Genomic DNA, 22,598 nt, shown 5'->3' with positions numbered 1-22,598 from the left:
AATGCTCTGAGGAGAACTCAGGTTGCTTGTTGCGTGGTCATGCAAGCCTTCCCATTAGGAAAGCATGGGGAGGCGACTGAAGGGAAGGGAGAAAGGCATGTGGCTGTCAGTAATTTCCACTCTAACTAAAAAGACCTTACGGCATACACTCTCATCCCATCGTCCATTAAAACAAAGGAATCGGGTACGTAAACTTTAAGGACCCTGCTCCCTAAAACTACCTTCCCTGGCTTACCTGACTCAGAGTTGAAAGGGTCACACACGAAAAAGATATAAAAGACTTTGGGGGAAACATTGTTGCCACCTCAGAAGTCTCATAGATCTGTGAAAACTATTGTCCCAAATTACAGAATGTATCTTTGTGGGGCTGGAGAGTTGGCTCAGTGGTTAAGAGCTCTTGCTGCTCTTGCAGAGGACCCGGGTTCCATTTTCGAACCCCAGATGAGTGCTCACAGGCAGGAGTAATTCCAGTCTAAGGGACCAGAAACCTTCTGACGTCATAGGGCACCAGGTACACATGCAGTGCACATACATGCATGCAGGCAAAATGCTCCTCTACACAAAATAATTTCAAATCATTTAAATAAGTATTTGTTATTGGAAACATGTAGCATTTTATTTTTCAGAAAACACTTTAGCAGGTTCATTAGACCCAACTTGTTGCCAAGTTGAGTATATTAATTGTAACAGCCTTTGCTCTGATGCACTTCTAAACCATTCTTCTAGTTAAAATTGACCAGGTGACTCTGACACTTTACCTCTTCAGTCAGTTAAAAATGTGAGTGCTGTCCACGGGGTGAGAACCAGGGAGAGATGGGCATCTCTTTTGAGAGGCTTGTCCCGCTTGTGTGTGACTTTGACAGCTGTGTTCACACAGCTGTGGACTAGTCCCTTTTTTTTTTTTTCTTTTTTGGCTTTTCGTGACAGGGTTTCTCTGTATTGTTTTGGAGGCTGTCCTGGAACTCGCTTTGTAGAACAGGCTGGCCTCGAACTCACGGAGATCCGCCTGCCCCTGCCTCCCGAGTGCTGGGATTAAAGGCGTCTGCCATCAGCGCCCAGCTTACTAGTCCCTTCTTGAACCTGCTTTGGAAGCCAGGAGCAGGTGGGACTGACTCTGCCTGGCCACATGCTTACTGTCAGGGTTCATAATAGTGTGCCTGGATTTCAAAGTTAATTTAGCATACTCCCATGTGCCCCGTTGCTCCTCCCCAGGAGCAGGTAAAGGATGTTTTTGAGCTGTTTGAAATTCTGTTTGGGGCATAGGTATTCTGGAGCATACGGTGCCTAAGATTTATGCCTCTACCTTACTCGAAGACGGTGCTCGGATTTTCTTCAGACTCTGAAGTCTGGAGTGGATGGATTTGCATGACTCTGTTTGCCTTAGACATTGATTTGAACATGGAAGTTTTTTGGGGTTCTCTGAGTTCAGGGTAGCTGTAGTAGGTGTATGGAGAGGAGGGTGAGCCAGGAGAGAAAGGAGCTCCATTCACTCACTGCTGCCGGAAGTGCCCTACGCCCCATATGCAGCTGTTTGCTGAGGGGGTTTTCTGACTACAGGGCAGTTGGGACTGCCCTCTGTAAGTATGGCCCTGTTTGTGGTAAGAATGGGGCATCTGAGGAACTCTCAAATCAAACTCCTCCAGAGACAGTGAATCCGAGTGAGGCAGATGAGTCACTGGCTGGGCACAGCCAACATTTGGGGCTGTGTGGCGGTCCCTTGTACTGCTGTGAACAGCTGGCTTGCAGGAAAACAAAAGTGGGGTTAACTGTAAAACACTGAGGGACCTCACGACATGCCCTTGAGAATAGAGGGGAAGGGAGACTTTGCTTCAAAGAGTTCCAGTCGGTGAGGCCCCTGGGGGTCTTCACCTTAAATCTCTCTTTAGTCAGAGCTGCCTTCCTCACTGGATGTAACAGTTTTAGTAACACTAAGGGGGATAGTTTTCTTTCTTTCTTTTTTCCAATTAACGAGGAAGCCAAAGCAGTTGTTAAGAAGCGTTTAGCAGTCATTCAGGGCTGACCAGACACCTGGAACAGACTAGGATTTTAACCCAGGTCTTTAGGATGCTATGGGACATAATTGAAAACAAGGCAGTGTAAACTTTTAAAAGTAAAGTGGCTAGAATTATTTGAAAATACATAAACCTGCTTTCCCTCCTGTTGTGTGATTTCATACTTGAGCAGATGCAACTTGCTTCAAGATTGGGGGGAGGGATGTGCTGTGTGTGTGTGTGTGTGTGTATGTGTGTGTGTGTGTGTGTGTGTGTGTGTGTGTGTGTGTGTGTAGGTCAGAAGACAAAATGTGGGACTTGGGCCCCTTCCTCCACCATGAGGGTGTCAGGGATTGAACTTGGGTTGTCAGGCTTGGCAGCAAGCTCTTGTACCTGCTGAACCATCTTGCCACCCCTTAGCAATGCTCTGCATGTTTATGAAGGAACAGCAAGTCACTCTGCTGGAACTCGACTTGTAGTAGTCCAAGGTGGTCTTGAACTTATGCTTCTCTAGACTCTAGAGTGTGGGGCTCCAGAGCTGTGCTGGACTGTTGACCGTTTCTGAAAGAAATGATCTAAGCTTGGGGATAGCGTTTCCCCAAGCAAAGGGGGAAAGGCAATAGCAGGCCAGGTGCAGTGAGCACTGGGTAGGCGTGAGTGTTTGCTCAAGGCTGTTTTCCCTTGTTCACACCCTTTTCTATTCTGCCCTGAAGCTGATGCTTGTTTGCAGTGTGTAAAAGATTTATTAATGCACGGCCAGTCTGATTAGGTGTATTCTGAGAAACTAGTGTGTGCCCCCTCTCTGAGAGTGCTTGGCATTCCAAGCATAGCTACCCAAATTGGAAAAGCAAGGAAAACTAAAAAGCTATTATATGTTCACATTCAAGCCTTAACTTTAGTGAAATTATCACAAAGGATACCTTTTTGCTTCTCCTTATTTAGCAAGAATTTATAGATCAACTCTGGGTACGAGACCCCCATTTCATGAAGCAAAATAAACAAAATAAAACATGGCCACTAATGTGTACAAGTTCAGACATACAAACACCAGGTAAGTATTTAACACCTGTAAATGTTGTGCCAAGGACTTTCTACAAGTTGTCTAGTTTAATCCTGTTGTTTACTATATAAATGGTTGATGGTGCCCCCATTTCACAGACCCAGAGGAGTTTTTATTTGAGGTCACCAAATCAGTGAGTAATGAGCGAATTGGCAGGGATGAGAAGCAGATCTGTGTTTTAACATTGCATACGTAGCCACTTACAGCCTAGAGATAAGAGAGGTGTGGTTCTGGCGATGGGGTGTGGCCACGGACACTGAAGTGTAAGACGGGAGAGGGCTAGAGAGACGCCTCCGAGGTTTCGAGCGGTTTCGAGCATTTTTGTCTTATCGGAGGGCAGGGGCTGGGATTCTAGCACTCATGTGAGACAGCTCACGAGGGATCCGAAGCCGCCACTGGTCTCCGTGGGCTTACACACACGCACTAAAATTAAAATAAAATAAATAAAATGGTCCTTAGCAACAACGACAAAGTCCAGGCATGGTGGTCACGCCTTTGATCCCAGCAGACGCAGGCGGGTCTCTGTGAGTTGGAGGCCAGCTGTGGCTGCATCTCAACAAACAAACAAACAACAAAAACCCTTGGAGACAGTGAGGAGGATATTTTGACTGTGGTTAGAGGTGATCTACGGTGATACTGTGAGGGAAGTCAGTTTTGAAGGACACATAATAGGAGTTGATCTGTAGCTGGCACAGACCCACCATCCCTGGGTTTGTAGTTGAGGGATATATAATAAAATGCAGTTTGGAAGGCAAAGGGTGAAGCTTTTGTTTGTTTGTTTGTTTTTTACTTGTTACTAACCTCTCCCTGTGTGTCTCTGTCTCTGCCTCTCTGTCTCTCTGTCTCTGTCTCTCTCTCTCTCTCTCTCTCTCTCTCTCTCTCTCTCTCTCTCACACACACACACACACACTGTGTGTGGCCCCTCTTTATTTGGATGGTGAAACCTTGCTTCCGTTGCTCTCTCCAACTCCAAAGAGCTGTTAGGGGTCATGTGTCCTGATTCCTGTTAAGAGTGGGACATCATAGAGGCTTTCAGGACACAAGAAGTTTAGTAGTTTGGAGTGAATTAATTTCTAGATTTTTTTTCCCTGGAAGAAACCTATCTGCAGTACTAGACATGCTGGCTTTCTCTTGGCAGTGAAATATTTTACAAAGGAAAATATAGCTCTCCTCCAAGTGAAATCTATTGTGTCTGTGTCTTTAAACCTCCTTGGTTGGTGTTGGGGAAGTGAAGATTCTAGTTACCAAGTGACATATCTTTTTCTAAGTCATTTTCTCAATTTGACTCTCAATAAAATTGAAGAACCCAGTGGACTTGTGACCTGATAGAATATTCAGAATAATTGCTTATAATGTGTCACGACTAGGCATGTAATTCTTAGAGGTGTTTTGGGATGTCAGTGTGACCGCTTAGCAGAATACTTTTTCTTTCTCCTTGCTTATGTGCTCAAGAAGTCTCAGCACTTAGGGAAAAAAAAATCAATGGGATTAAAATGATAATAGAATCTTTGTTAAATGGCTTCATTCTTCATTGTCCTGGAACTTGCTTAGTTGGGCAGGCTGTCCCAACAAACGCACAGAAATCTGCCTGCCGCTGCCTCCTGTGTGCTGAGATTAAAGGTGTGCATTACCACATCCAGCCAACAGTAAAATGAAAACAACAGGCATTTTGGGGGGTGTGTGTGTGTGTGTGTGTGTGTGTGTGCATGCGCATGCACTCACATGTGTATATGTAGGTGCCTATAGTAGCCAGACAAAGTCACCAAACACCCTGGAGATAAAGTTACAGGCAGTCGTGAGCCTGTTGTGTGATGAGAACTAAACTCTAGTCCCCTGAAGGAGAAACAAGTACTCTTAGCTAGTGATCAATCTGCCTGGTTTCCCAAAAGTAAAATTTCTTTCTTTCTTTTTTTTTTTTGATGGTCTCACAATGTATCTTTGGCTAGCATGCTGTGTAGAGCAGACTATCCTCAGACTAAAAGAGATCTACCTGCCTCTGCCGCTTAGATGCTGGGATTAAAGGAGGGTATGCCACAACTGGCCCAAAAGTAAAACTCCTAATCGGACATAATACATGTAACCATTGAGAACTCAAGGCCCAATTTATCTCATTAAGGGCGACTTTCTAGGGATTAGAGAGCTGCCCCAGCTGGTAAGAGTGCTTACTGCTTTTGTAGAGGTCACAGGTTCGGTTCCCAGCACCCACATCAGGTGACTCCAGACTTCAGTTTCAGGGAATCCAATGCCTTCTGGATACCAGCATATGTGTAGTGCACAGGAACTCATGCAGGCGAGCACATACACACGTAATTAATGAATATTTAAAAAGGAACGACTTTCTAGTACAATTTACTTTCTGTATTTAATATTTTGTCAACTCTGATATGACTATGGCATGTTAGTTTCACTGCTAAATCTAATAAAAATTGAGAAGTTGAATTTTTTTGTGTGCCTCTGTGTGTGTGTGTGTGTGATATACGTGCATGGTGTATGTGTGTGTTATATGTGTCTCACATACTGAGCCGTTTCCCCAGCCCCAGAAGTTAATTTTATCATCTAGGGGATCATTGTAATTCATGTCTGATGGAGTGATAAAAGATGAATCAGTAAAAAGTCTGTCATCAAAGAACCGCCCAACACCAGATGGCTTCATTGCCCTGTACTATTCAAAGAAGAACAAACTAACATCAGTTCTCCACAGAAGATGAAGGGATTCATTCAAACACACAGGAGACTAGCACTGCCCTGACAACCAACCAGATATCTTTCAAGGAAAAAGTACAGCTTTTCATCTTGTGTGCACAACCTGAGATGCATAGCTTTTAACAATTCTTAGCATGAAAGAATTAAATACCATGGGGTTGCAACTAAATAAGGTGTTTGAAGTAACCCCTGTTCCTGGAGAGATGGCTCAGTGGTTAGTAGCACTGGCTACTCTTCCCTAAGGACTTGGGTTCAATTCCCAGCGCCCACATGGCAGCTCACAACTATCTGTAATTCCAGTTCCGGGGTCTCTGGCACCATCTTCTGGCCTACAAGGGTGCTGAACACATGTGACACATGTATATTCATGCAGGCAAGATAGCTCTACATATAATAAAATTTAAAAGTAATCCTATGTATGTGCTTTGTATACGGTAAGGCAGGGAGTGGCCCAGTGTCCTCCACAGAAGCAGGTGCAGTCACACCTTCACCCTAGACCAAGAGAACGTTAGTTGTGGGTTTGAGAGAAGGTGGTTAGGGAAGGTTTGCTCTCTGTTACTCTAAGTTGTAGGGTCCTATTGGGCTCTGGGAGAATTGCCACTTGACTACCAACTCTTTCTTCCTGTGACACAATTTGTGTCCTCGAATCACAGGAATAATAATTGGTATCCACGTACTTGAGATGCTTTCTGAGTCCATCCAGCCTTGAAGGTTGAGGGAAGGCTGCTCCTCTCTCTCAGGGAGGCTCTCCAACACTGAGTTATTTACAAGTCTTCAGATAGTCAAGCTTGCAGGTCTTGGGCGGGGAGGGGAAGGGGGGATGAGCAAGACTCCCAAGTGTCTCTTTTGGATTTGAACCTGGCATTCTGAGCTGTGGAGAATAATATCTCTGTCTGCCTCTCCCTCAGTATGTATGCATCTCTGTAGCTATGGTGGATGACTGGGAGAGAGGTGTGTGCATCCCTGTAGTATGGTGGGGGGCTAGGAGAGAGGTGTGTTGCATCCCTGTAGTATGGTGGGGAACTAGGAGAGAGGTGTGTGCATCCCTGTAGTATGGTGGGGGGCTAGGAGAGAGATGTCTATGCATCCCTGTAGTATGGTGGGGGACTAGGAGAGAGGTGCCTTTGTGCCCAGCTACTGCACATCTCCAAGTCGATTGTGCCCGTAGAAATGGGGGTGGTGGGCTAGGGACAGGGAACTGCAGGCAGAGGAACTGTGGAAGGCTCTTTTGTGTGCTGATGTATTTTCCTAGTAGCTGCCCCCGCCACTCCCGTCGTTTTAATCTACCCTCTAGCGTGTTAGTAGATGCCTTGTTTGATCTTGCGGTTGACATGTAGCAAATCGATGGTGAAAAGTCTGCACGTCCACGGTGAGGAGGTAAGATGCACTTAAATTACTGTCTTGGGACCTTTGAAGTCAGAAACTCTTAAGAGCTACAGCAGGGGCCCCTTTGTGTGCATGGGCTGACATCGGGAATTTGAACTTTAAATAATTGGGCATCGGATGCAGAAACGTTTCTAGTCTCCGTGGCATGCACTTTAGAACTCCCTTTTGTTTCACAGTTTAGTAAGTCTGTGCTCTGCCAAATGAGTGTCTTCGTGGTGATAGGGAAGAGAATTTTCTTCCTGAGTATTTTTGTGTTTGACTGTAATCTGTGCAATTAGAAAAGGGATATTTTATTTTACTGATTTATTCTACTTTGCTATTTTATCCCATGATACTCCAGGAAAGCTGATGCAGCTAAGGCGAGGTGACTTTTGCTGCCTGTGTGGGGAGAAAATGGAAGCCTTTCTGATGGCTAGCTCAGTTGTCTTCCCGGATACAATCTTTCCTCGGATAGGTTGTGCTGGACTGGGTGGTTGATCTACTAAAACCCTCAGATTTCTTGTTTTGGGAATGACTATAATGTTTCTTGACTTTTTGTCTTAAGTATTAGATGTAGTTGTTTTTCTAATTCAAGGTTAGGGAAAGGATAAAATATGTTTAAGTAAAATAAAATTGAACATAAAGATTTCAAATGTGTGTGTGTGTGTGTGTGTGTGTGTGTGTGTGTGTGTGTGTGTGTGTGCTGGCGAGCTGTCTCAGCCATTAAAGAACTCTACAGAGGACACGGGTTTAGTTCCGTGCACTCACAGGTAACTCACAACCATCTGAGACTCCAGTTCCAGGGGGCACAATTCCCTCTTTCCCCTTCTGCAGGCATCAGCATGCACACAGCGTGTATATATATATATATGCATTCAGGCAAAACAGTCATACATAGAATATAAAATAAATATTTTTAAATTTACAAATTGACATTTGGAGGTATTTAAAATTTTTACTCAGACACTCTATGTCCTTTTACTTTTCCTATGCATAAGTTTTTCTCAATTGCCAAACATGGTGTTGTTTTTGTTTTTGTTTTTGTTTTAATGTCACGTGCTCTCCCATTCCAACTGTAAGTGACTGGTAGTGGTGCTGTATGAGTAACATCAGAGAGTTGACAGTCGCTTGACAAGTGTCAAGTTGGGAATTGTGTACACTTCTTTAGTGGTAAATGCGATTTTTTTGTCATTGAAAATGCGTGTGTGCTCACCATCAAAACATCACAAGATGGCTAAAGAATTGTCCCCAAATCAAGTAGTGAAATAGATCCTGGGCAAGCTGTGTTCTCTTCTGGCAGCTGCTCCTTCCGAACTGCAGGGGAAGGTCACGTCCAAGCACCTATGGCCGGTAAGACCAGCTGAGGAAGAAGGGTGGACACCGGCTAGCCTGGGCTCGCCCCAGCTCTCATCTCTCAGGCCGGCTACTCCCTGTTTAGTCTAACGAGCAGTTGCTTTGGGGGAAAGTCAAGCTACTTAATCATTTTCATCTCATTCCTTCTAACCATGTCTCCTCAGAGCTAATAACTAGGTAGACCCTCCTCTCTCCCTCCTTTCCTCCCCTCTCTATCTCCCTAGTTGACCTTTAAATTCTATCGACTCGAACCATCTGTAGGTGGCATTTAGATGGCAGATGGAAAACAGCAGTGTGTTGTGGTGGGGGAGATTCAGATCTTTGTGGCTGAACTGATGCATTTCAAAGCTGGTTGACTGGGGAGCTATAGCGTTAAAAGCTCAGAGTTTTAAGACAATTATTTTATTTATTTTAATATATATAAGTATTTTGTCCGCATGTATGTACGTGCACCCACGTGCCCATGGAGGTCATCAGAAGGCGTTAGATCCCCTGGAAACTGGAGTTACGGATGGTTGTGAGCTACTGTGTGGATGCTGGGAACCAAACCAAGGTCCTGCATGAGCGGTGATGCTCTTGGCGACTGAGCCACCTCTCCAGCCCCAAAGGCTCCCATTTGTGTCTTTAAGGTGACGTGACGTCAGTGTCTACCTTACAAGGCTGTTTTGAGGATTGCACGAGCAAACACACACTGAGGTAGTGCCTACTTAGGACAGTCTACTTAGGACAGTGCCTGACACACCGTAGGCACTCAAGACATGTTGGTGTCTGTTAGTTTTCCCAGCTATCTCCCCGACTCCAGTGTGTAGCACTTAGTGATATGTAGGCCCTGGATTCAGGTCTCTGCCTGTGGAGGTAACCCTTCAGGAATAGCCCTGCAGAAGACAGCCCGCCTGCCGTGGGTTGGCTGGTTGCCCCTCCCATCGGAACTACCTTCTGTGGGTGAGGTGCGTGCTGGAGAGACGTCACCACCAGAGCCACACGTGCCATGCCTGTCTGCAGGTCTCTGTCCTGAGATCAGGACCCAGACTCTTCAAAGGGGAAACCCTGCCAAGTGTCTGCTGTGGGCTCCCTCTGCTGGCCCATCCAGCATGCATGCAAATCAGCCGCGGAATAAACTTAAAAATTCAGCTTTAGGTTTTGAGGAATGGTTTGTAAAAGGTACGTTTGGAAATGCGTGTGTGAGAGAGACAGACAGAATGTACATATCACATGTGTGTGATTCTTTTTTTTTCTATCGGCATTTTAAGTTGGGATGTTCTCACAGATTTCGGTTTGGGGGAGTTTGCTGTGATTTCAAGTAGGACCAGTTATGAGGTGTTGAAAACTTCCCGGTATTGTTCTCAAGAACCGAGGAGGGTTTGTATTCCACTATGGTGACAAGTATTCCAGAATCTTATTTTCAGAGTCTAAGGTTTTTTTTCTTTTTTAAATCCATAGTATGGGGACTTACCAATATTCTCCAGAGGTCATAGTTTAGACCCATGGAGTGGTGCTGTGCTGAGGGTTTAATGTGTGTCAGTGATATCTAGGTTTATTGAGTGGTTGATCATTTATTTGAAGTCAATAAAATGTGTCACAGGTTACCCCAAATTGTACTTTATTTCTTTACTTGTGTGTGTGTGTCAATGTGTGAGTATGGGTGTGATTGTGTGTCAGTGTGACTGTGTGAGTATGTGTGAGTGTGTGTGAGTGTGTGTCTGTGTGTGAGTATGTGTCTGAGTGTCTGTGTGTGAGAGAGTGTGTGTGTGAGAGTGTGTCTGTGTGTGAGTGTGTCTGTGTATATGAATATGTGTGTGAGAGTGTGGGTGTGAGTGTGTGTCTGTGTGAGTGTGAGTGTGTGAGAGTGTGTCTGTGTGAGTGTGAGTGTGTGAGAGTGTGGGTGCATTTGTAGAGGCCAGAGGACAACCTTGGATGTTGTTCCTTCAGAATGGTGCACCTGGGTTTTGAGACATGGTCCCTCACAGGGACTTGGGACTTACCTTTTAGACTAGGCTGGCTGGGCTGGTGTTGAGCCTCCAGGACAGGACGTTTCTGTCTCCACCTCCCAGTGTTGGGGTCACAAGTACCTGCCATTGGCTTTTTGACGTGGGTTCTGGGAACCCAACTCAGGTCCCTGAGCTCGCTTGGCACTGGCACACATTACCGACCGAGTCGTTGCCGGCCATAAAGTTGCACTCACAGATGATTCTCCTGTGTCTTTGTGTTTTCCTTCTCACTCTCTGCTTTTGTCTCCATCTTTCCCTTTGCTTTGTTACTAGGATCAAGCCACATAAATAGGATAACTGCAAACATGGAAAATGGGGAGAGCGAAGGAACAACTAGAATTATCGCACCTTCACCAGTGAAAAGGTCAGTGTGTTGTGCAGCTATGTTCTTCAAGCTGTCGGCAAGGTTACAAACCTTTTCACTTTGGTAACTGAGTAGCACTTCTAGCCTGGGGGCTCCAGTGGATAGTGTTACTATGTCAGCAAAATGCAGACACCTGGATCTGCCCCTCACTGAAGTGCCCTTGCTGTCACAGGGTGGTGAAGCCACAGACTGTATGCGACCCACAGCCCTCAGCAGCACACTGAAAATTCCACGTGGCTTTTAAAGTCATGATACTGACTCAGAGGCACTGGTGAAGTAAAGGGGGTGTACTTGGTTTACTATAATGTATCCCTTGTAATGGCATGGGGAACTGGGAAGAAGACAGCTTCAGAGGTCTCCCAGCCTCAGGGTTCGACTATCGCCTGTGTATAAAGATCTGCCATGGCTCTTGGCATTGGCTCTCCCAACAGCAGCCCCAAAGGGAAAACCGCCCCCTTAATGTGCTGCACGGGTTGGTTCCTGAAAGATCTGCTCTGTTCTCTGTTGCGGGAGTTTGGGAGTCACTTTTTCCCATCTTTAGTTATGTCCCTGGAGCGGTGTTATCAACACACAATGAGCGGCTCTCACGAGCTCACTTCGCCTGCAGAGGCTGCCCCACTTGCATCATGGAGAAGCCCCAGAAGTCAGGGAGGTGTGACCTGCAAAGACCCTTAGGTCATCCTCAGCCCATCTTTTCTTAGCAAATAATGGTGCCTTCATTGAGCTGGGCTTTGAGGAGTGTAGCATATTCCAGAGCTGTGCTGTTTCCCCTACACATTTTGGTTTTCTTCCTTCCTTCCTTCCTTCCTTCCTTCCTTCCTTCCTTCCTTCCTTCCTTCCTTCCTTCCTTCCTCCTTTCTTCCTTTCTTTCCTTTTGGATTTTTGAGACAGGGCTTCTCTGTGGCTTTGGAGCCTATCCTGAAACTCACTCTGTAGACCAGGCTGGTCTCAAACTCACAGAGATCCACATGCCTCTGCCTCCCAAGTGCTGGGATTAAAGGCATGTGCCACCAATGTCCAGCCTGTTTTCTTTTCTTTAGTTCTGGGGCTTCTCCTTGCAGAACAACCTGCTGGAAATGATGCGTTCTTTACCTTTCTTTGAGGACTGCATCTTCGTTAGCTGTATTTCCCTAGCTGGCCTCACAGTCCTGGGTGGAGGCAACTTCATCTGCATGTACAGGGCACACTCATGACATATCCAGCATAAGAACAGCGATTGTCCGTGAAATTCAGATCCCAAGCCTCTTAGAAAGAACTCAGTCCCGTTTGTAACTCATTGCTGCCAACAGCCCTGAAGCCCGAAGGGTGACCGGCTCCCACACGGGACAGACTGCAGAGTGAGGAGCACAGGGAAAGGGCACAGTCACCACACCACCCGGGATTTTTGTCATTCTCTGTCATTCATCTACTTGCAATCCCTTTTCATCTCTCTATTCTTCCCCATCTCCCTTCTTTTCTTCTCTCTTTTTTCTCTCTGACTTGGTAAACACATACACTTCACACCACTGTATTGAATCTCCGCTGTTTTGGGTTTGTTTGTTTTTGTTTTCTCTCATTTCAAAGGGGAAGCGTTGACTTTGGGAATTTGATCTTTGACATTTCTGTTTTAAATTCTTATTAAGCAATACGTTGGACGTATGTAAAACATGCCTGCTATACACTAAAGCTTTGCTGTGGGTGGCTTGCTGGGTGCTACAGGCATCCCTGATTCCTGTGTGGATATAGTGTCCCAAGGCGGAAGTTTGTTTTGTATTGGCAACATCCTAACACTTCCCCCTTTCTCCTCTTGGTTGCTGTTACTAAGAACTCTGCTACAGCCACATTTTGTAACAACTATCCAGATCCCTCAAAAGCCCAGGGTTAAAAGTGGATTAGCAGCTGAGCGTCTCTTTTTCTCTGCAAGCTAAGACTCCAGAGGATGTGAGCAGTGGCCCCGCCCTTCTGCCAGTCTCTTCCTCTGTTTGCCTTGGTGTCCCTAAGGCAGTTTGTTGGGCTTGACTAACAGCTTGGTTATATTTACATTCTTTGGACAGAAAGACGATACTAGGTCAGGAAATGGCATTCGGAAGTCATTCTGATCCGGAAGGACGGAGCCAAGATATTTGGAAGCCAGGCAGAGGTCAGATAGGGTAGCCTGATCCTGCCCAGAGTTAGCTTTCAGTGCCCCAGAGTCAAATCTGGAGCCAGGGCACCCGGCCACTGCTGAAGAATGTCAGCCTCACGTCAATGGATGCTCCAGTGTCTTAGTTACTTCTCTATTGATGGCCAGGGTAACTTGGCTCACAAAGAAAGCATCTGATTCGGGGCTCGTGACTCCAGAGGATTAGAGTCCATGAGAACCATCATGGCGGAAAGCATGGCGGCAGGCGGCAGGCAGGTTGGCACTGGAGCAGTAGCTGAGAGGTTACGTCTGACCCATAAGCAAGAAGCAGGGACCACTAACAGGGAATAGCACCAGCTTTTGTAACCTCAAAGTACCGGTGACACACCTCCTCATACCTCCTGATCCTTCCCAAACTGTCTGTCTGTCTGTCTGTCTGTCTGTCTGTCTATACACCTCCTCACACCTCCTGATCCTTCCCAAACTGTCTGTCTGTCTGTCTGTCTGTCTGTCTATACACCTCCTCACACCTCCTGATCCTTCCCAAACTGTCTGTCTGTCTGTCTGTCTGTCTATACACCTCCTCACACCTCCTGATCCTTCCCAAACAGTTGTACCAACTGTGGACCAAGCATAAGTCTGTGGGGCCATTCTCATTCAAACTATCTGTCTGTCTGTTTGTCTGTCTGTCTGTCTGTCTATCTACAAGGCTTTTCCACACACCCTTAGTTTTGGCTCACCCAGTTCCCACCGTCTCCTCTTCCCCACTAGAGCGGGCTCTTTAGGAAGTTTTTAGCAATTGATCAGTTTGGCTTCTCTTACAACTAGACTCGGGGAGGAGACACAGAAGTGCCTGTTGGAGAACGCGTCAGCCATCTCGGGTTCCTTTTGGAATGAGTCCCAGCTATAAGCAAGGGAATATGTGTATACAAACATCTCAACGTTTGTGAAATAATTCCGCGTAACTCAGAGGGAATTGGCATACTTTAATTTTTGGTCAACTTATTTTCCGTTCTTTACTATTGAAGTTTCAAGAAAGCAAAGAATGGAGACAGCCCTGATACCCAAAGAAGCAGATCTCATGCACCGTGGGAAGAAAATGGACCCCAGAGGTAAGAAGTTCAGAGTCTCTAGACAGAGAGGCAACAGAGGGCATATCTGTCACAGCTTACCCCACCGAGGACACTGTCCGCCCTGTGGCTTCAGGAAGTGCTAACGTGGGCTTCAGTAGCATGTCTCCTCATGTGGAACCTTTCATAATGATAAGAAGGAAAGCCCGTGTGTGTAAAGAAGTCACCTACATGCCGGGCGGTGGTGGCGCACACCTTTAATCCCAGCACTCGGGAGGCAGAGGCAGGAGGATCTCTGTGAATTCGAGGCCAGCCTGGTCTACAAGAGCTAGTTCCAGAACAGCCTCCAAAGCCACAGAGAAACCCTGTCTCAAAAAACCAAAAAAACAAAAAACAAAAAAAAAGAAGTCACCTACACGGCTGTATGGTTCTGAGTGGTTCTCAACCGTGGTTTGCGACGCCCTTGGGGTTCACATAGCAGATGTTTAACATTATGATTCATAACAGCAAAATTACGGTTATGAAGTAGCAGCAAAGTGATTTTATGGCTGGGGGTCACCACAACATGAGGAACTGTACTAAAGGGTCGCAGCATTAGGAAGGTTGAGAACCACGGATCTAAGGTAAGGGTGTGGTTCTGAAAATAATCCTAAGTGGCATTGGTGCTAATGCTCCACACTTGTTCGTGTAAAAACTCCTGAGCTGGTACCTGGACTTTTTCTTTCACTCCAGTGGACTCTACAATTCTCCCGGCGATCGCACCAAGTCACCAAAGTTTCCCTGTGCCCGCCAGCGCAACCTCTCCTGTGGCAGTGACAATGACTCTGCGCAGCCAATGAGGCGAAGGTGAGCTGGACACGGTTCTGATTCCAGTGCGATGGGGAAGCTCTGGGTCCCGGGCATGCTTTTGTAACACGGTCCTCAAAAAGCTGCTACTGTTTGTCTCCTTGTGATAACTATAAACCTGATTTTTTTTTCCAAGTAAAGCAAGTTACAGGTTCTGAAGTATTTATCTGGAACGGTTTTAGAGAATTTTTTTGTATGAAATACTGGTAGTCAAACCAGGCGTTGGTGGCGCACGCCTTTAATCCCAGCACTCGGGAGGCAGAGGCAGGAGGATCTCTGTGAGTTCGAGGCCAACCTGGTCTACAGAGCGAGTTCCAGGACAGGCTCTAAAGCCACAGAGAAACCCTGTCTCGAAAAACAAAACAAAAAACAAACAAAAAAGCAAACTGGTAGTCACTTTCTTTCTGCATTAGAAATGTCTAATTTAAAGACATAGATAGTGTGCTAACCATATAACGTGCATGTCACGGTATCAGTAATACATCTTAGGTGTCACTACGCTGCGAACTAGAACTACACTTAGCGTCAGCGGGGCTGTCCTCTAAAGTGACACTGCTGTGTCGTCATCAGTGAGCCTCCTTCAGAGCAGAGACTGAGAACCTGATGTTTTATAAGTCGCTTGGGACTTTGCTTGTGTGGATGCTTAATCGCCACCAAATTAGCATGAGGGCAGGGACCGCATATCAGGGTCTTACTCGGTTTAAGTACATTAGAGGCGACAGGAAGACAGATGGCCTGGTGGTGGTGTTGAAGAACCGTGCCCACTCATCTTCATTTTTTTTTAAAGAGTTATTTTTATTATGTATGCAGTGACCCGAGTGCACATACACCCACAGGCCAGCAGAGGGCACCAGATCTCATTACGGATGGTTGTGAGCCGCCCGCCATGTGGTTGCTGGGAATCGAACTCAGGACCTCTGGAAGAGCAGCCAGTGCTCTTAACCTCTGAGCCGTCTCTCCGGCCCGCTAAGTTCACTCTTCTAAGAGGTGGCTTGATATATGGCAGGAGTTGGGGCAGAGTTTTCGGGCATGTCTCAGGAAGTTTGGCTTTGAAAGACCAGGAGATACGGGTGGAAGGAGAGGACACACTTTTATGTTGAGGGCCAGTGTGACGGCTCAGCCAGTAAAGGGTGCTTGCTGCCAAGTCCGGTGACCCGAGTTCAATCCTGGGAGCCGTAGGGTGGAAGGAGAGAACCAACTCCTCCAAGCCACCCTCCGACCGCTCCCAAACACTAACACATAAAGATCCCGTGGTGTTAAGAAAAAAGTGGATAATATTAAAAGCTACTCAAGGGGTTTTAACAGGGAAAGTTGGATGTATGGGAGAGGTAGGAAGATGGTTGAGAGAAACGGGCGGGACTCGTGCAGCGTGTGGGGGTGTGGCAGTTCTGTAAGTGACAGGGAGATGGTAAGCTCTTATTTCAGGTGGGGGGGGATGCCGCCTTTTCCCTTGCGAGGAGAAAGTGGAACTAGCTAATGCAGAGAGGCCCCTTAGCCAGAGGCCGCCAGAGGAGATGTTGACAGGGCTCTCTACGGGATCCAGGCTTAGGCCAGAAAGGGGTGTCAGGCTGTAGAAAGACGGAAACAAGCAGATCCATGGTGAGCCAGACACGCCCTTGTTTAGTCCCTTCTGGCCACTGATGCTCAGCCAGCTATTTGTGGATCCCTGCGGTGATAGCTTGCCGGGATGGTGGAATGAAAAGCAGACAGAGTTGGGGTAGCATTGGGAACTGGCGTGCAGGTTACTGGATGGAAACCCAAGCTGAGCAAGGATACAATAGACAGCTCACGGGGTCCGATAAAGGGTGGGGTGACGATAGGTGAGTAACCAGCCTGCGGTGACACACTGTCGTGAAGATTTGTTTTCCTATTTTTAGATTCTGTGTGTGTGTGCGTGTGTGCGCGTGCGTGCGTGTGTGTGCGTGCGTGCGTGCATGTGTGCGTTGGTGTGTGTGTGTGTGTGCGTGTGTGTGGTGGGGGGCGGACACAGGAATGCAGGTTCCTTCAGTATTCCACCCCCAGGAGCTGGCGTTAGCAATCACTGTGAGCTGCCTGGCGAGCTGGACTCAGGTCCTCTACGAGAGCAATGCGTGCCCTTACCCGCTGTGGCGTCTCTCCAGCCCCATTGCCTTCTTCCTCACAGCTGTTTACAGGAGGCTCTGTGAAAACTGGGGCACTTTGAGAGATGGCTCAGAGGTTAAGAGCACTGGTTGTTCTTCCGGAACCAAGCTTTGATTCCGAGCGCCCAAACAGCCGCTCACAATCGTCTGTGACTCCTGTTGTAGGGGGTTCAGCGCCGCCTTCTGACCTTTGAAGGAACCAGACACACGCATGGTGTGCAGACATACATGCAGGCAACCTTATATATAAAACAAAACAAAACACCAAGCCACTAGGAGGGGTAGAGCTTGAGTCACAAAGCTCTTCGGTGGGGAAGGTGGGATTCCTGTCTTCGCTGCCTGCATTTTTGTTTTTATTTTAACAAGATGCCCTACTGGAAGTACCTGAAGATAATCAGGGAGTAGGGGGCGGTGTGAAGAGAAAGCAATGTGTCTGGAGATGGTTAGAGACAGTAAAGGCCAGAGTTTAATGACGATGCAGGTTGGCGAGTTGTGGTGGCGGATGATGAGGTTGTCATAGAAGAAACAGGGAGTTGAAGGCCAGGATGTTGGAAGGTGAGTGCAAGGGAGAGCTGGAATCAGCCGAAAGTTGGCTTAGAGGATCACATGCCTCGAAACCACAGGCCGACCCTGTTGCTGGATGAATGCAGCTTATCCAACAAGGGCATTACACATAAACCACAGCCTCGCTCTAGATGACTAGGTTCTTGAGGCCAGCCAGTGGTGCGTTGTGTGTGTCTCTGGGACCTGTCACAGGGCTGTACATATACACACGGCATAAATGTGTGGCAAGTGAGCCAATACAAAAGGCATCCGGACTAACGGGTGAAACCGCGCTGTCTCAGCTGTTGAAGAGTGCCTTCCGTAAGCTCTTCTGTTGTTGCCCGCAGGAAAGCTCATAACAGCGGTGAAGACTCGGACCTAAAGCAGAGGAGGAGGTAGGAGAGCAGCCGGAGGGGTCGGAGAGGAGAGAGGACGGGTGCCCACACTTGGCTTAAAGCAGCAACGTCGTGTGTGTGTGTGTGTGTGTGTGTGTGTGTGTGTGTGTGTGTGTGTGTCCGAGTGGACTGAGCAGGCAGTGGTCAGATGACAGACAGCTGATGCTGTGTTGCCCACGGGGTCTCCCCTGTGGCATCTTGGGATGGTCAGAAGCACCGGCTTCTGCAGAGGTGGCCTGAAGGAGGCAGAAGTGAGCGGCCCTGTTGGGGGCTCCTCTATACCTCATTCTGTTGGTGAAACCTGTCACATGATCAGTACAGATCCGAAGCAGTAGGAATAACCTCTACCTGCCCCGTACGGGCTTGGAGGAGATGAGCGTTACACATAAACCAGAGCCTGGCATCCCCCTTTTGTCCGTCATGTGGAGTGTAGCTCTGCCATGTTAGTCCGTTAGGCATGCTGGGTCTTTGGAGTCCTTTCTGGGAATCTGACATTTCCTTTAATGTGCTTTTCTCTATCTCCTGCCTTGCTCTTAAGATCTCTGAGCTACAGACTTAACTCAGTTGTTTGAGTCCAGAAACACTTACTGGGAGAGGGTACTATGGCTCTTTGTGTTTGGATTAGTGATTTTTTTTCTCCAGAATTACTTCCAGAATACCTGATCAACCTTTCCATAACTTGTCATTAAAACTCCCCCCGTTTTTGCTCTTGCCTCCAGGTCACGCTCACGCTGCAACACAAGCAGTGGCAGTGAATCAGAAAATTCCAGCAGGGAGCACCGCAAAAAGAGAAACAGGTAATGCTCAGCACTGTCGTACCTAGAGCTCCGCCGCTGTCGCTGGCCCTGAGGTCACGAGTCTGCCTTCTTCCCTGATGGCCCAAAGGCCACTGTTTGGGAAATCTCTGTGCTATGAGTTTCTTATCTCTGTGGTAAGATCAGTAAATAATTTGATAGTTAAGTACATCCTTGTTTTTTTGTAAGATAATTATATATGTAGGGTATAATGTGCATTGAATTTATCTAAGATGGGTAGGAGCTTGCCTTTTGTGTGGAGGTTTCCCCTTGAAGTACCTCCTCATATGATAATTCTATATTTTACTTAGCTCACCATCTTAAGAGATTCTACTAATCCTAAGACTCTCCGTATCTACATGTGTTTCCAGTGATATGAGGCCAGTGTGTTTGGGTCACCTTTGTAGGAGCCAGGCTTTTTGTTGTTGTTGGTTTTCTTTTTTTGGTTTTTATGAGACAGGGTTTCTCTGTATTATTTTGGAGGCTGTCGGACCAGGCTGGCCTCAAACTCACAGAGATCCGCCTGCCTCTGCCTCCCGAGTGCTGGGATTAAAGGCGTGCACCACCACCGCCCTGCAGGTTTTTGGGAGCTTTGGTCAGTTGATGTGTAGTCAGCGTTAGTTGGCTTCCTGCGTTAATCGTGTCTCCCTAGTTCCGAACCGTTTGTTTAACAACAGAAGGAACTCATGAGCTGTGGAAGCACCTTCAGGGCAGGCCTCAGAGGGATTTGATTGCCAGTCACACAAGTTTTAAACCCAGTGGTTCTTAACTAGGAAGGGTTTGCCCTTTCAGAGGACGTTTGGCTGTGTTTGGAGACATTTATTTTTTGCCGCGTCTGGGTGGGAGAGATTGCTGCTGACCAGAGCTGATGCCAACATGCAAGGCAGACGCCACAGCGAAGACGCATCTAGCACTAAGACATGGGTGATGCGGAGGGGGAGAGACCTGTGTCACCTCCCGTGGGGCTTAGACCCCCTTGTTCTTTTCGGAGCTGTCCTTTTCTCTTCTGTGAGATGAAGAAGCTGGACCAAGGTCATTCTTCAGTGTTTGGGAGCCTTGCTCCACACAGACTGGATGCTCTTCCCCCCGACTACAAAGCCTGTAGACTAAGAGCCCCGACAGCATTGTGACAGTGGGCCTCTCGCTCGCTCGCTCGCTCGGGACAGCTTTCTGCCTACCGCCCTCTAGGAGGCTGGCATCACACTACATAGCTGCGGGACCTCCGTGTGTCATGACACTCCTCGAAGAAACGATTTCTGTTTCTTTATCTGTGAAAATCCAATTATGAGAGGTGGCGATCCCTTAGGTGTGTTCCTCCTGCTGTGAAATCAAGCAGTTCTGTACCAAAGAAAACAAAAGGCTTTGGATTTTCTGTTTAACAACCTGTGCTTACTCATCAAGGCAGAATCTGTTTGTTTTATTTTGTATCTTCCAAACTATGATCCTAAATGGCCTGTCTTCAACTGCATGGAAGATAACCTGTTTAAAACAAACAAACAAACAAAACCAAAGACAAAACAACAACAACAACAAAAACAGTGTCTTTTGGGAGCCAAACGGGCTAAGGGTGCCGTGTGCTATTAGAAATGAAACAGTTGAAAGGTTGCCATTGGATTCTTAAGCTCCACATTGCTGGTCTTGCTGTGCTGACTTATGTCCCTGCCACGGGGACCGTTACCTTGTCTCCCACAGACAGTTTTTGGGTTTGTTTGTTTGTTTTTGTTTTTGTTTGTTTTTTTGTAATTTGGCTTTCTTGGTGCCAGCATGGCAGTGGTTCTGAGTGTTCAGACGCTGATGTACTTTGTAATGCTAGCCTTGAGAAATAGCTTTCAAGGCTTAGGCTCAGCATTTTACAGAAAGGATCCAAAAGGCTTTTGCGGTTGGTTTTCACCTCTGGCAATACTGCCCTAGGATCACACAAGTTCCTGTGTCCTAAGAAGATTTGAGGCCTAGGAGGAAACAGGCAGAGGAAGCCGCCTGCGCCTGGCTCTGATCTCCATCCATGCGGTTCCGCCTCAGCAGGCGATGGCGTTTGTGCGAGGAAGGCAGGCGGGCTGCCTCTGGGTGCCACTTGCCCACTGTGGGGTGCTAGTTCCAACCCTCCATCTAGCGTTAGCCTTTGCCCACCGTGGGGTGCTAGTTCCAATCCTCTGATCTTTTTACCCCCCCCCCCATGCCTCCTTTTGTATCAGATCCGAACGTTTAAACTGCCTCTCTGCACTGGTGCAGAGATCTTTGGGCTCTCAGCTTCCGCTTCTCAGGCCTCCTTGAAACTCCTCGAGCTCTGCAGCAGCTTTTTAAGCCGTTTCTAGAACCGTTCCTAGAATGTGTCCCCTCAATCTGATGCCTCCTGTAAGCTTTTGGGCCTGGTTTTCCTGACGTGACCGATATGCCCACGTGTTCCTACAGTCCTGATGTACTTTTATACATCCACAGAGAGGCACATTCTCTGTGGTTAAGATTAAGTCATCAATTTGTGCTTTGTGTGTGAGGCTAAGCATCCCCAAGGTGCAGACTCATCCTGATTCTGCGTTGCACTCACAGTGGGGTCAAAAGCAGCCCGTGGAGTCTCCCAGGTCAGGACACAGCCCGGAAACACCCCATGTCACACAGCCCAGAAACACCTCATGTCACACAGCACGGAGTAACTCCAGGCAGGGAACTGTTTGATCTCATCACTCAGCCTCCCGAGTGCTGGGTTAGAGGCATGCTTCCTGAGTGCTGGGTTAGAGGCATGCTTCCTGAGTGCTGGGTTAGAGGCATGCTTCCTGAGTGCTGGGTTAGAGGGATGCTTCCTGAGTGCTGGGTTAGAGGCATGCTTCCCGAGTGCTGGGTTAGAGGCATGCACCACACTTGGTTTATCCGAGGCATTCTCATCCTGACCTGTGCGTTTGTTCTAAGGGACCTCGTAGCTTGAGCATGCTTCAGATACAGTTTTCTGGCAATAGTATCTATAGTTTTTAAGTCAGATTTTTGAGGGCTTTTATGTGATGTCTCCCAAGAAGGCGTGGTGTGTTGGTTATGATCTAAGTACTGAAGGATTGGCATTGGAAACGAAATTTGTATTTCAATTTACTGGCAGGATTAGGAACTAAACTGTTTAAGCTTTCTTTTCTTTTTTTCTTTCTTTCACTCCTTGTTTATTTATTTATTTATTTTTAGTTTTTCGAGACAGGGTTTCTCTGTATTGTTTTGGAGGCTGTCCTCGAACTCACAGAGATCCGCCTGCCTCTGCCTCCCGAGTGCTGGGATTAAAGGTGTGTGCCACCAACGCCCGGCTACTTACTTACTTTTCTTATTCTGAGACAAGATCTCAGGTATTCCAGCCTGGCCTCAAACTTACACATAGCCAAGGGTGACTTTGACTTGATTGTCCTGTGTCTCCTTCTCTTCCCCAAGGCTGAGATTGCAGATGTGCACTACCACGCCTGGTTTAGGTTTAGTGCAGATGTTGGAGCCTCAAGTGTGCTGACAGAGCACTGGATCAGCTGAGCTCGCCCCCAGCCTGCTCAAGCTTTAGTCTGAGCTTCCTTTTGCTGTTCCCATTAGGGAAACAATTGATCTGGTTACGTTCGTCCCATCGGGAGCCTGCCAAGACACCGGCCCTTAGAAGTTAAGGATCTACGTGAATACTAGATTGTATTTGTTTTAATTGGCTAGAATTTCAGATCTTGTCCCTGAGATCAGAAAGATCAGTCAGTATTTGAGAAGAGGAAGGGAGTCGGTGTGAGCGTCAAAGGGACAAGAGAGGACGGTGGGAGAACAGGATCGGAAGACATCACGCGTGTGTATCAAATGTCATAGCGGAACCGTTAATTATAATTAGTATGTGCTAATAAAAATTTAAACAAAGAAAACAAAGGCCAGTCAGTTTACCACTGCAGGTTTGAGCACAGGGAGCATGT

The 22,598-nt window shown here is 47.2% G+C and overlaps 1 protein-coding gene across 3 annotated transcripts in view; it reads left to right on the top strand.

The window, feature by feature from the left end:
• Positions 1-22,598, top strand: part of Epb41l4a (erythrocyte membrane protein band 4.1 like 4A) — a 192,189-nt gene that overhangs the window by 149,420 nt on the left and 20,171 nt on the right. For 2 of the 3 annotated variants that reach the window (XM_040758052.1, XM_040758054.1), the window contains 5 exons: positions 10,734-10,824; positions 13,954-14,037; positions 14,728-14,841; positions 17,852-17,899; positions 18,619-18,696. In XM_040758052.1, the coding sequence (XP_040613986.1) occupies positions 10,734-10,824; positions 13,954-14,037; positions 14,728-14,841; positions 17,852-17,899; positions 18,619-18,696 (415 nt within the window). The remainder of the gene's footprint in view (positions 1-10,733; positions 10,825-13,953; positions 14,038-14,727; positions 14,842-17,851; positions 17,900-18,618; positions 18,697-22,598) is intronic. The other variant, XM_040758055.1, reaches the window with a different exon arrangement.

This window comes from Mesocricetus auratus, unplaced genomic scaffold (genome assembly GCF_017639785.1).
Source record: "Mesocricetus auratus isolate SY011 unplaced genomic scaffold, BCM_Maur_2.0 Super-Scaffold_100015, whole genome shotgun sequence".
In the NCBI taxonomy this organism is placed as follows: domain Eukaryota; kingdom Metazoa; phylum Chordata; class Mammalia; order Rodentia; family Cricetidae; genus Mesocricetus; species Mesocricetus auratus.
Note: the sequence above shows the minus strand (reverse complement) of the source record. Positions and strands in the feature narration are given on the sequence as shown.